General features: G+C 35.6%; 1 protein-coding gene across 6 annotated transcripts in view; it reads left to right on the forward strand.

Annotated features, from left to right (window-relative positions):
- Window positions 1-14,451, forward strand: part of palld (palladin, cytoskeletal associated protein) — a 114,412-nt gene that overhangs the window by 92,066 nt on the left and 7,895 nt on the right. For 4 of the 6 annotated variants that reach the window (XM_067383728.1, XM_067383730.1, XM_067383733.1 and 1 more), the window contains 7 exons: window positions 1,262-1,400; window positions 3,060-3,161; window positions 3,678-3,716; window positions 7,518-7,736; window positions 10,016-10,165; window positions 11,844-11,932; window positions 14,214-14,346. In XM_067383728.1, coding sequence (XP_067239829.1) covers window positions 1,262-1,400; window positions 3,060-3,161; window positions 3,678-3,716; window positions 7,518-7,736; window positions 10,016-10,165; window positions 11,844-11,932; window positions 14,214-14,346 — 871 coding nt within the window. The remainder of the gene's footprint in view (window positions 1-1,261; window positions 1,401-3,059; window positions 3,162-3,677; window positions 3,717-7,517; window positions 7,737-10,015; window positions 10,166-11,843; window positions 11,933-14,213; window positions 14,347-14,451) is intronic. The other 2 variants (XM_067383732.1, XM_067383731.1) reach the window with 2 other exon arrangements.

Here is a 14,451-nt window from a genome sequence, read left to right on the forward strand (position 1 = left end):
GATAGATCACAACACACTGGATGAATGAGATTTGAGAGCTATGGTGGAATTTTGAGACTTTGTACCTTTGTACCTTCCCTCAAAGTTATTGAATGGCTTCAGTCTTTTTTGTCTACAATCTAAAACTAATTTTATGGTACTTTTGTCATTTTAAAACTTGACAGACCAGTATTGTTATTATTATAACAAAAACTATTAAGCCATTTTCATTTAACTGAAATAAAACTGAACTAAAATAAGAAATATAGAATATAAAAATATAGAGAAATATAGAAATATAAAATGAAAAACTTTCAATTACAAAATTTAGTTATGTACTAAAGTGAAAATAAAAAAATGAACTAAAATAATTTTTTTTTAAAAACTAGCAAATTACAAAACTACATAGCAAAATTACTAAAACAGACTAAACTGAGATTCAAATTCAAATTATGAATTTGAATTATTATTCAAATTATTAATAAATGCTGCAATAGTATAGAATTAATACATTGGTACATAAAGCCACTGGTCACTGTTCACTTTCATTATGCAAGAGAGTATCTTTAATAATAAAAGTGTTCCACATAACAGTGTTATTCAAGACATGGTGAGTGAACAGTGACAGAATTCACTGTTACATCTCACAATAATGGCTCTCTCTCCTTCATACACACAAACACCACCTGGCATATTCTAAAAATCTTCTGCCATTGATGCAGATACAAGCTGATCAAGTACTGAATCTCTGAGAGTGTTTCCAGAGCTTGATTTGATGCTACTCATGATATATAATGAGGATCTTCAGTGAAGATGGTCTGATGAAACCTGATTTTTAAACCACTCATTTAGTGTGTGTGTGAGAATTTTTCTTCAAAGCTACTTCTCCTGTCCTCTACCTCTTCATCTCTATTTTCTGTTATCTCCCACTAGTTCATTCCTCTCTCTTCCTGGCATTCCAGAGCCAGAGGGGGAAAGATAAGAAACCGCTGTGGAATTTTAAAATGCATACTCATAAACAGATAACGAAAATTATTCTTGCTTCCCATTGCATATGCAAAAAATATTTCCCACATTCCTCTCGTCAGTGTCCTCTTTTATAATGCAATGTATTATAAAAGCTGCTGTTCTGTTTGTTTTGTGTATGTGTTTTAATCCTAGCTGCTATCTGGAAAGGTTTTATGGACAGGTTAATATAACATTGTAGCTGCACTTTCTTTCTTAGTCTGTAATCTGTTGCTTTAAAGTCTTATTTCAGTATTTTCTGATTGTGTTTTAACAGGGCTTTGCCACGAAAGACTACACCCCGTACACAACGCATTATCTCTGATTCGGATATTCAGGGCTCCAAAGATGCTGTCATACAAGACCTGGAGAGGAAACTACGTTTCAAAGAGGAGAGACTCAGCAATGGACAGCAGGTATTGTATGTGTGTGAAAGGTCTTATGTTTGGATCACTAAAGAATTACAATAGATCATTAATAGTACTACCATACTAGCCTTACTAGCATTACCATATTGAATATAATGTAAAGTCTAATCAATAACACAAGCAGTCTTGTTTGAGTGTATTTGGTAATAAATTTTCTTTTTTTTTTAAAGTGTTACTTCACCCCAAAAATGTAAAAATGTCATAATTAACTCGCCCTCATGTTCTAAAACTCATATGACCTTCTTTTGTGGGGCACAAAAACACAAAGGAATTGAATTTAACACTGCTCTTTTCCATACACTGAAAATAAAGTGGTACCAGTTTTATTTTAGTAGTATTTATATACTATTATATTATTGATTTAATATTTTGAAGTCATTTTTCTTCTATATTTTCAGTTTTAATTTTAGCAAATTTGTGTACTTTTGTCATGTTTTAAATATTTATATGTAAAATTTTATTATTTTTAAATGATCTTATTTAGCTTTCTCAGTTTTAGTAATTTTACTACAACTTTAGTATGTTTTTCATTTTTTTATATATATATATATATATATATATATATATATATATATATATATATATATATATAAATAAATAAATAAATAAATAAATAAATAAATAAATAAATAAATAAATAAATAAATAAATAAATAAATAAATAAATAAATAAATAAATAAATAAATAAATAAATAAGTGTTTTTTTTATATCAGCTTTATTTTTATCTATTTTTTTAATAAACAGTATCAAAATGGGAACAGATGCTGTAGAACTCATTGAAAGATAAGTGAATAGGCCCTAAATTTAAAAGTAAATTAATTTGACTATTAATCCACTTTTAAATCTGAATTGCACTTCAGCGTATTCCAACTTACAAAAACAAAGTTTGATTTTAAAAAAAGTTTCATATAAATGTAACATTAAATATATTGCTACAGTATATCTGCGGAGGGAAACTGTTAAGTATAATTGGAATTTCTTTTGTATTTTTTCAGTGTATATATTCACTGTAACCTTTAATTCTTAGAAAATACACATAATAAATGGAGAAAATTACCTTCGATCACCTGCTCCTCCAACTGAAATTGTCACTCGCTGTAGAAGCTTTAAAGGTGGAGTGTGTAAATTTTAGCGGCATCTAGCTGGGAGTTTGCGAATTGCAATATAGAGAAGCTACGGTGGCCAACACAGGACAAAGATGTCATCTGAGACGGAAGAGAGTATCCAGTCAAGCAAACGCGGTCTGTAGAGCAAATTGTCCGTTTAGGGCTACTGTAGAAACATGGCGGTGCAAAATGGCGACTTAACATGTAAGGGGACCCGCGGTGTATGTAAATAGAAATGGCTCTTTCTAAGCTACTAAAAACATAACGGTTCATTATGTAAGGTCTTTCTACACCACTGAAAACATAGTTATGTATATTTATATTGGATTTCTGTCAATAGATCCTCCTAGAATTTATGCATGGCACCTTTAAAATCAACCCACCATGCATAGCAAAACCCACCACGTGTTCAGCACGACTAATAGCCTTGAATTCACTAGTACAGGCGACCAAATAATCATAATGCTTTTGCTTGTGTGAGTGTGTGTTTTCTCACACACTAACCCAGGCTCTGACAGATTAATCCTGCTTGCTTTCAGAGGTTAACCTATGAGGAGAAGATGGCTCGCAGGCTGCTGGGCGCTGACAATGCCGCTACAGTGTTTAACACACAACAGGTGGAGGAGGAGCCAGTTACACAGGTATACACACACACACACACACATAAACTCATGAGCACAACACACACCCACCTACACAATGTCCCCACTGTGTCACCGTAAACAAAACAGGCTGGCTTTTTAAACATGGGTTTTAAACAAAATGCATCCGGTGCAAATCCATATGCACACTTTGTCTGATGACTACCAGAGTACCACTTGGCGGTTTTATGTTGTTTAGAGCATTGTGGTTCGCCTGTGCGCTTGTAAATGCGTCTTAATTCAGCTAATAGCTACAAGCTCTTGCATGTGCTTGTACATATGCATTGGGGTATGTAGTAAAGTGATGTCATTTTGGCAAGGAGAGTGTGTCGACGAAGCCTTTTGGAGGTTTGTGAGAGCAGGTAAGTTCCTAAAAACAGGATTATCAGCACATCCTCAAAAACACACATTGAAAGTAATGTGCATGACTTATGCACTTTTGTGCAATAGTTGTGTATTTGCACAGGATGTGACATCATCCTCAACCCCCTTGCCTGTTTTCTGATCTCTCTACAGGAAGGCAGCTCAGCTGACTCAGAGTCTGTCCCTCAAAAGGTTATTCATTCTCATCCTGTCTATTACAAACATCATGCAGCGGCCTGTCTGTCCTCCTTAAATTTCACTTTTCTCTGAGTCTATCTCACTGCTATATTTCCCTTTGCTTCACCTCATGAGACCACCCCTGATTGTTTAATTGCCTCACCCCTCTGTGTGTGGCCACCCCCATGTTTTGGCCAGTCACTACTGTATGTGATTGTGTGTTTACTCTATCCACTATGTTTTCTTATGCGTCTGTTTATGGAATATCTGAGTTGTGAGTAAGCATTGCGGTCAAGTTCTTGACGGCAATGATGGTGATGACTGTTGTAGTCTCTGGGAAAATCATCAAATATGGAGATTTACGCTACAGTCTTTCTGATCAAATAAGCAGTGTATTCAGTGTTTGAATAACACCAAACTCCAATAACTGGAAGAAAGTAGATTGCATGACCTCAGCATATTGTTCTATAATGAAATATTTCATCCACAGGCTTCATTGTATTTTAGCTGTTGTAAACAGTTTTCTGATGAAGATAATGTTGATATAACCTATATTTTAAATTTCACTGAGTCATATAATTGTATATATATAATAATATATATCAGTGATGGAAAGAACTGTCAGCCTGATTTTGGAGATATCAAGTGTTGCTTTGAGTGGGACTAGGGGATCTGTGTTCTTGAAAGGGAACACCTATTATGCCCCTTTTTACAAGATGTAATAGAAGTCTCAGGTGTCCCCAGAATGTGTCTGTGAAGTTTGCTCATAATACCTCACAGATCATTTATTATACCATGTTGTAAATGCCCATTTTTGAGTGGAAGGAAAAACATGCTGTTTTTGTGCATGTGTCTTTAAATGCAAATGAGCTGCTGCTCCCCACCCCGCTTTTTAGAAGAGGGCGGAGCCTGTACATCTCGTGCCTCTGATACTCTGCCAACAATGTACAAAACATCTGTTTGGTTTTGATTATCATCTCTATCTCTGCCACGCTCATGTGACATTGCAATTCTTCGTCATCATGAAAGTTAATTATTTGGATGCGTTTTAAAGCCATAACAGTTTAAACTTCTGATATGTGGTTTACTGAGCGCGCACTTTTGAAGCATGCACACAGAAAGCTGGCTGTCAGACGGCATGTCCCGTGAGGATTTAACTGATTTCTCTTACATGTTAGTTCACAAACACAGTTTTTTTTTCTGTGAATGTAAACCGCTTTAATAAGAATACATTTCTTACTTGAATGCTGCCTTTAAAGGCTCTGGGGAGAAGATAAACATGGTGGACTGTGTACAGCTCACTCAGGGGAGGAGCTAAACTATTAGGGCAGATTCCGTCGCTAGTTGTGGGAGGGGCTTCGGAACCGCTTGTTATTCCTGTGATGCAAAGCTGAATTTTCAACGTCAAATCATCTTTCAGAAATCATTGTGATAAGCTGATTTGCTGCTCAAGAAACATTTCTTATTATTATCAATGTTGAAAACAGTTGAGCTGCTTAAAGTTGCCCTAGAACCAGTTTTTACAAGATGTAATATAAGTCTAAGGTGCCCCCTGAATGTGTCTGTGAAGTTTCAGCTCAAAATACCCCATAGATTTTTTTTTTTATAAATTGAGGCATCATTAACTATGCACCGATTCAGGCTGCGGCCCCTTTAAATCGCGCGCTCCCTGCCCCCGCGAAGCTCTCGACTATAAAACCGTGCATAAACAAAGTTTACACAGCTAATATAACTCTCAAATGAATCTTTACAAGATGTTCATCATGCATGCTGCATGCATGCGTCAGATCATGTGAGTATAGTATTTATTTGGATGTTTACATTTGATTCTGAATGAGTTTGATAGTGCTCTGTGGCTAAAGCTAACATTACACACTCTTGGAGAGATTTATAAAGAATGAAGTTGTTTATGCATTATACAGACTGCAAGTGTTTAATAATGAAAACAGCAACGGCTCTCTTGTCTCCGTGAATACAGTAAGAAACGATGGAAACTTTAACCACATTTAACAGTACATTAGCAACATGCTAACGAAACATTTAGAAAGACAATTTACAAATATCACTAAAAATATCATGATATCATGGGTCATGTCAATTATCGCTCCATCTGCCATTTTTCGTTATTGTTCTTGTTTGCTTACCTAGTCCGCTGATTCAGCTGTGCACAGATCCAGACATTAATACTGGCTGCCCTTGTCTAATGCCTTGAACATGGGCTGGCATATGCAAATACTGGGATCATGCATATTAATGATCCCGACTGTTATGTTACAGTCTGTGTTATGTTGAGATTCGCCTGTTCTTCTGAGGTCTTTTAAACGAATGAGATTTATATAAGGAGGAGGAAACAATGGAGTTTGAGACTCACTGTATGCTATTTCCATGTACTGAACTCTTGTTATTCAACTATGCCAAGATAAATTCAATTTTTGCTTCTAGGGCACCTTTAATATTTTTGTGGAGAACATGATACATTTTTTTTTTTTTTTTTTTTTTTAAAGGATTCTTTGATTAATAGAAAGTTCAAAAGATAAAAGAAATCTTTTATAGCATTAGAAATGTCTTTACTGTCACTTTTGATACATTTATTGTGACCTTGCTGAATAAAAGCTTTAATTTCTTTAAATAAAAAAAAGTTATTGCAAACTCCTTCAGGTATAATACATTTTCCCATTTATTACACTGATACTTGCCAAAAGGTTAAATGGGCATGAAATACAATGTGAGTTGAAATTATTTTATCCACTTTTATCCACTAAATATAAGTGTCTTTGCAACTGTATATCTACTAACTTTAATTAATTGGCAACTACATGTCAACTAACTCTCATTAGAGTATTAGTAGACTCACTGTTAAGTTAGGGTTAGAAGAATAAGTTGACATGTAGTTGCAAAGTTAGCTATAGTTAGTAGAATGTCTAAAGTGGGCTAAATATCAAAATAACAATAATAATATAATAATACAGTTTGCTTTTTACAGCAGTGAGTTATGCAGTTTAGCAATGGTGATCATTATACAAAAGCATATGATCATCGAACTGGTCAATCATCATCATCATCATCATCATATGTTCCAGTAAGCTGTGTAACAATTTTGAATAATCCATGACTTGTTTAAGATCTTGAAAAGGAATTTAAAAATGTGAAAAATCTGTGCTGGGTGCCTAACATCATCATGTGTCATCATGTTATTGCTAACCGATCAGGCACTGGAGACCGCATGCGTCTGCTTCGCACATTTTCTACCCTCGAGTGGAGACACTAAAATGCACATGCTTCTCTTCCTCTGAACTGTGGGAAGTGGATATGCTGTTAATGTTGTGCCATAAATTTAAAGTGTGCTTGGAGCTCAACACACGTCCTTGGGCAAATAGCGGTTGTCTGTGTGTTTGCATAGGAAATGTGCATGTGTGTGTGTGTGTGCTTTTGGGAGGATGTGGCTGGACGTGCAAGAGAACTAGATGGAGAGGGTGCGTTCGTTGTCTACATATGTAGTTATGATGGGGTGTGTGTGTGTGTTTTCTGCAGCTGTGTCTTAAACCTGCAATTATTGTTGTGATGTGTCATCAGCACACACTTTTCTCCAGATGTTCCTTCTGGCTGCAGAGTGGAATAAAAAGAAACAGAAGACAAGAAACAGACCAGATGAAAGAGCAAAAAGAATGAAATAAGAGTTGGATACGAGACTGAATAGATTATAGGGCACAGTGATGAGAGGATGTGTGCTTGAATGAATAAAATGAGTGATTCAATGAGTTGGTAACTTGAGGAGAACATCATAAATTAAAGTCTTTGTGTTTGTTTGTGTGACAGGAGTATAAAGTGTCCAGCTTCGAGCAGCGTTTGATCAGCGAGATTGAGTTCCGTCTGGAGCGCTCGCCCGTCGAGGAATCTGACGATGATGTTCAGCATGATGAAGACGCGCCCGGAGAGGTCGCACCGTTCTTCGATCAGAAGCTCAAGCACTACAAGGTCTTTGAGGGCATGCCTGTGACCTTCAGCTGCAAGGTCATTGGAGACCCGAAGCCAAAGGTGAGAGGTCATCACATGCATATTTACATTTCATTTTGCTTATAAGCAGATTCTTATCTTATCTTATGACTTTCTCAGTAGCTAGTTAAGTCTTAAAGCTTATTACATTATAGGTTATAATCTAGTTATTCCCAATAGCATATTATTTACTCAACTTCTGATTTTAGCATATTATTCAAATTCAACTTCTGATTTTAGAATATTATTAATTCAACTTCTGATATACAGTACAGTCCAAAAGTTTGGAACCACTAAGATTTGTAATGTTTTTAAAATAAGTTTCGTCTGCTCACAAAGGCTACATTTATTTAATTACAAATACAGTAAAAACAGTAATATTGTGAAATATTATTACAATTTAAAATAACTGTTTTCTATTTTAATATATTTGACAAAGTAATTTATTCCTGTGATGCAAAGCTGAATTTTCAGCATCATTACTCCAGTCTTCAGTGTCACATGATCCTTCAGAAATCATTCTAATATGCTGATTTGCTGCTCAATAAACATTTATGATTATTTTCAATGTTAAACAGTTGTGTACTTTTTTTTTTTCAGGATTCCTTGATGAATAGAAAGTTCAAAAGAACAGCATTTATCTGAAATACAAAGCTTCTGTAGCATTATACACTACCGTTCAAAAGTTTGGGGTCAGTAAGAATCTTTTTTTTTTTTTTTTTTTTTAAGAAATTAAAGAAATTAATACTTTTATTCAGCAAGGATGCATTAAATCAATCAAAAGGAATTTAGTAAACACATTTATAATGTTACAAAAGATTAGATTTCAGATAAACACTGTTCTTTTGAACTTTCTATTCATCAAATAATCCTGAAAAAAAATATTGTACACAAATATTTTGTAAAATTGTACACATTAAATGTTTCTTGAGCAGCAGATCAGCATATTAGAATGATTTCTGAAGGATCATGTGACACTGAAGACTGGAGTAATGATGCTGAAAATTCAGCTTTGCATCACATGAATAAATTACTTTGTCAAATATATTCAAATAGAAAACAGTTATTTTAAATTGTAATAATATTTCACAATATTTCTGTTTTTACTGTATTTTTAATTTGTTGAGCAGACAAAACTTCTTTTAAAAACATTAAAAATCTTAGTGGTTCCAAACTTTTGGACTGTACTGTACTATATCACAATTAAAATTTCCACTTCAGAAATAAAATTTCCTGATAATTCACTCATCCCCATGTCACCCAAGATGTTTGTATTTCTTTTTTCAGTTGAAAAGAAATTTTAGGTTTTTGAGGAAAACATTCCAGGATTTTTCTCCACATAGTGGACTTCACTGGGGTACAACGGTTTGAAGGTCCAAATTGCGATCACAGACCAGGAATAAGGGTCTTATTTAAGGAAACAATCTGTCATTTTCTAAAAAAAATAAAAATTTATATATTTTTAACCACAAATGCATCTGCGATGCCCCACGCATTACATAATCAAGTTGGAAAGGTCACGTGTGACGTAGGTGGAAGTACCGCGGTAGGACCATCTTATTTCTCTTCCAACTTCAAAATCGTCCGACATCTTTGTTTTACGTTTTTTTTTTTTTGTAAAGGCCGTTTGACTTAGTCTTTGCACATTCAATTTGTAAACACTGGATTGGTACTTTTACCTATGTCATGCGTGACCTTTCTAACGTGATTACGTAATGTGTGGCGCATCGCAGAGCAGTGCAAGATGAGCATTTGTGTTTAAAAAATATATAAATTATCTATTTTTTTTAGAAAATGACCGATTATTTCACTAGATAAGACCCTTATTCCTTGGCTGGGATCATGTAGAGCCCTTTGAAGCTGCATTGAAACTGCAATTTGGACCTTCAACCAGTTGTACCCCACTAAAGTCCACTATATGGAGAAAAATCCTGGAATGTTTTCTTCAAAAACCTTAATTTCTTTTCGACTGATGAAAGAAAGGCATAAACATCTTGGATGACATGGGGGTGAGTAAATTATCAGGAAATTTTAATTCTGAAGTGAACTAATCCTTTAAGGGTTTGTTTAAGGGGAGTTTATCATTTGTGACTAGGCTGGTTTCATCATAAGCTCTGCTCTGCTTCACTTCTGAGATTCCTGCCATATATGGCTGTCTCGCGTTCATTGTGTCTCTTTCTGTCTACCATGAGACCACTTTAATGACTGTGTGATGACAGCAGACTTGGTAACAAGAGCGATGATGAAGACAAAAAGAAAGGGACAACGGTACAAGCTTGGGAGTGTTGCGTAATCATGTTTATATCTGTGTGTGTTTGTAGGTGTACTGGTTTAAGGACGGAAAGCAGATTTCGAAGCGCAGCGAACACTACCGTATCAGCCGTGATCCGGACGGCACATGCTCCCTGCACACAGCTGCTGCCTCACTAGATGATGATGGGAACTACACCATCATGGCAGGCAACCCAGCGGTGAGCATATATTGGCATAGTTAAACATTTTTGAAAAGACTAGTTTTGATTCAGATTTTTGTTGAAAGGTTTAATTTTAAAAGTATGCACAGTGTGTAAAGTTAACGTAACACTGCTAATTCTTTATTACTTTTTTTTTTTTTTTTTTGGTTGGTTGGTTTTCAAACATTTGGAACTGATTCACACTGATGAATTTTCTGTGGTTTTACACATGCAGTACAAGAGCATGCATTTCTCAGAAAAGTGAAGACTAGTCATTCGCCAATTAAAAAAGTGTTGTTTTTAATTTTTTAATTTTTTTTTTTTTTAAGTACACAATATTTTTGCAATATTTAGTTTTTTTTTTTCTTACAGTAAAAATGAACTTAATTTGTTAATGTTAGTTTTGCTATGGAAAATCATTTTATCTGTTTGATTTCATTTGATAGCTCTCTCTCTCACTCACACACACACACGCGCGCACGCACACGCGCACACACACATGCATACTCTTAAGTGGCTAGTCAGCTTGACCAGTGTTTTGGTGGAGACGGATAAACATTGGTAGTCAGGGGGAAGTGACTGACCCAAAGCAAGAAAATTAGTACAGCCTTTGGAAGGGTCAAGAGTTCACATATACACACACAGACACACACACACACACAGATACACACGCGCACACACACGCACACACACAGACACACACTAGGTTTTCATGTTTTATGGGGACATTCCATAGATATAATGGTTTTTCTACTGTGCAAACTGTATTTTCTATCCCCCTACACTACCACTACCTCTACCCCTAAACCTACCCATCACAGGAAACTGCACATTTTTACTTTCTCACAAAAACTCATTCTGTGTGATTTTTATAAGCCTTTTGAAAAATGTGGACATTGGGTAATGTCCTCACAAGTCACCCACTCCTTATAATACCTGTCATACCCATGTCATTATACAAATTTATGTCCTGACACACACACACTGGGTTTTCATGTTTTATGGGGACATTTCATAGACATAATGATTTTATACTGTACTAACTATATATTCTATCCCTAACTCTAATAGAATGTGGTTAAAAACAACGCAAGTTGGGTTAAAAATGGACAAAAACCCAGTGATTGGGTTATTTTAACCCAGTGATTGGGTTATTTTTAACCCAGTGGTTGGGTTAAATGTTTGCCCAATGTGCTGGGCAGTTTTATTTAACCCAACTATTGTTTTAAAAATACTATATAGCTGGCTTAAAATGAGCCCAAAATAGGTTGGAAATTAAAAATCAGACGCACAATTACTAGAGGCAACAATAATAATCAAAAGGTGAACATTTATTAATAAGCTATTTAATAAATGTTTGTTTAATTATTATTCATTAATGTTAATTTCCAACATATTTTGGGTTCATTGTAGGTAAGCAGTACAGTCATTTTTAAAAAATAGTTGAGTTAAATAAAACTACCCAGCAGGTTGGGCAAACAGCAACCCAGTTGCTGGGTTTCTCCATTTTCAACCCAACTTGGGTTGTTTTTAACCCAGCATTTTTTAGTGTACCCCTAAACCTACCATCACAGAAAGCTTCCAGCATTTTTTAAAAAAGTCACTGAGTATGATTTATAATCTGTTGTTCTTATGAAGATATTGCTTTATCAGATATTGCTTTATCAGATATACATCTTCTGACTTTCTCTCTTAGGGGAGAGTGAGCTGTACTGGAAGGATGATGGTTCAGGCTGTGAACCAAAGAGGGAGAAGTCAGCGCTCCACACCTGGACACATCCGCAGGTAAATAAGTAATGCTATTTCTAAACATACACAGCCAGCCCAGTGGAGTACAGCAGGCCCAGGATCAGGTTTGCTTTATGGGAATAGCACTAATAGAGGGCGTGCCCCATGTAAAGGACACCTGTGTATTTTGGACAATGATGCAAGGACAAGTTAAGAAGTCTTTTGTGTAGAACAGAATATGTGAATTCTTTTCAAAGGGTGGGGTTTCCTCTAGATTAGATATATTATATCTTGCCATTAAAGGCCTTTAAGGCCTTTATATATTTGATTGACAGTCAATAGTCTCTGGAGGCAATGTGGTGCATCCAACCTATCATTCATTAATAAAAGCAGATATGATTCACTACACCTCAAGTAATCAGAGCTACTCTTTTGTCTTTCTTTCCACAAATAAAGTGCACTTTGGTGTCCTGTTACTTTAATTTATTCTCATGTTGTTCCATTTTTTTGTCTCCATGTGTTTTTGATGAGACACCTTTTAGGTATGTTATATAAATTGTTATCCCCCCCCCCCCCCCTTCATCGTAAAATGGTAATTTTAGCTAGGGATGTCCAGATCCGATCATGTGATCGGAAATCGGGCCCGATCACGTGGTTTCAGACTCGATCGGAATCGGACATTACCTTTCTTTTACTGTCTATGACGTTACCTCCCGATCAGGACTCGGATGTAGGGGTGCAACGGTTCTCGGTAAAAAAATCGAACCGTACCGTATGGTTTGTTTAAAATAGCAACGTGGAAAACAGACAGACAGAGTTCAAATAATGTATGTTTCAGTCGATGGATGCGCAAAACGATAATCAAAAAGCGTGGACAAAACAGTCACTCTTTGTAAACTGTTAACTGCGAGTGCCGTCTGCTCTCATGTCCAGTCATTTACGCCGTCATCACCCGGGTGTTGATACAGGTGAGACCTGAACAGCACAAGTTGCTATCTGTGTTTAAACTAACTAATTTAAGAGTTGCTGATTTAAACCTTCAAGAACAAGAAGCGAAAGAGAACTCGCACGCGCTGTGAGAAGATTTGTGTGCGCACACGCTTATTCCAGTCAGCGCGCAAATACTGAGTTCTCTTTCACGTCTTGCGCTTCAGCGTACAAATTCATACAAAAAATGCCCGTCCTAGCGAGTATCCTAGCAAACATAGTCGGTTATGTCTTAAGTGAACGTATATTAGTCGAGAAAGACAACGCATGAGGAACAGTATAGGTATGTACTGAATTGTGCATGTCTTAAAGGGAGAAAAACTATTCCTGCTGCCTGTATTTAATGTTAAATAAAACAACAAATAACAAAGAAATTACTTACTGCTCTTGACTGAATAGTTTTTGTAACTTCAATAATGATTAATCTTTATTTATTTTATACAGTAAAGATAATTTGCAGTGATATTTTATATTTGATTACTTTATCCATTTTCTGTACGTGAAAACGACTGTTAGATACCTGAAAAACCTGAAAAGCACTGTTCCTGGATCTGTTTTTTCGCCCTTCTTTATTCTTTTTCATGTATTATAGAAGTATCGGATCGGGACTCGGTATCGGTAGATACTCAAAATCAAATGACTCGGACTCGGACTCGAGGGCAAAAAAACGTGATCGGGACATCCCTAATTTTAGCTATACTTACCTTGACCTTCTCTACTGTATTAAAGGGTTAGTTCACCCAAAAATGAATTTCTGTCAATAAGTACTTGCCCTCATGTCGTTCCAGACCCGTAAGACCTTCGTTCATCTTCAGAACACGCATTAAGATATTTGTGATGAAATTCAAGAGGTTTTTTATCTCCTATAGAAAGCAATGAAATTATCACATTCAAGGTGCAGAAAAGTATTAAAGACATAGTTAAAATAGTCAACGTGACTACAGTGGTTCAACCTTAATGTTATGAAGCAACAAGAATACTTTTTGTGCTCAAAAACAAAAATAATGACTTTATTCAACAATTTCCTCTCTACCCTGTTAGTCTTACGGGTTTGGAATGACACGAGGGTGCGTAATTAATGACAGAAATTTCATTTTTGGGTAAACTTAACTCTTTCCTACAGCAGTGTGAAGTCATTTTGGCAGTCTGTTTGATAAATTTATTGTAGTAAAAAAATAATTACCAAAAAACACCACTCGGTTATCCAATCTGATGTAGTGTTTTTAATTAGTATGCATTTTTTAAATTAAATAGTTTACCATCTTTTCATTTTGATTATGCAATTTTGGTATTTATTTAAAAACATAAAACATGAAACAACTTTTTTTTTTCTTTTTTTTTTTTTTCCCAGACCACGCTCAAGGTCCAGAGACAGTGGTGATGAGAATGAGAACATTCAGGAACGTCACTTCCGCCCTCATTTCCTGCAGGCCCCCGGTGACCTTATTGTGCAAGAGGGTAAACTCTGCCGCATGGACTGCAAGGTAACTGTACAAACACTCACTTTAACACCATCAATGACCGTAGTGAGCATAATGCTGCTTATTACATGGTTACTTCACAAATAAATAAACACATGGGCATTACAG

Source organism: Chanodichthys erythropterus, chromosome 4 (assembly GCF_024489055.1).
Source record: "Chanodichthys erythropterus isolate Z2021 chromosome 4, ASM2448905v1, whole genome shotgun sequence".
Lineage (NCBI taxonomy): Eukaryota > Metazoa > Chordata > Actinopteri > Cypriniformes > Xenocyprididae > Chanodichthys > Chanodichthys erythropterus.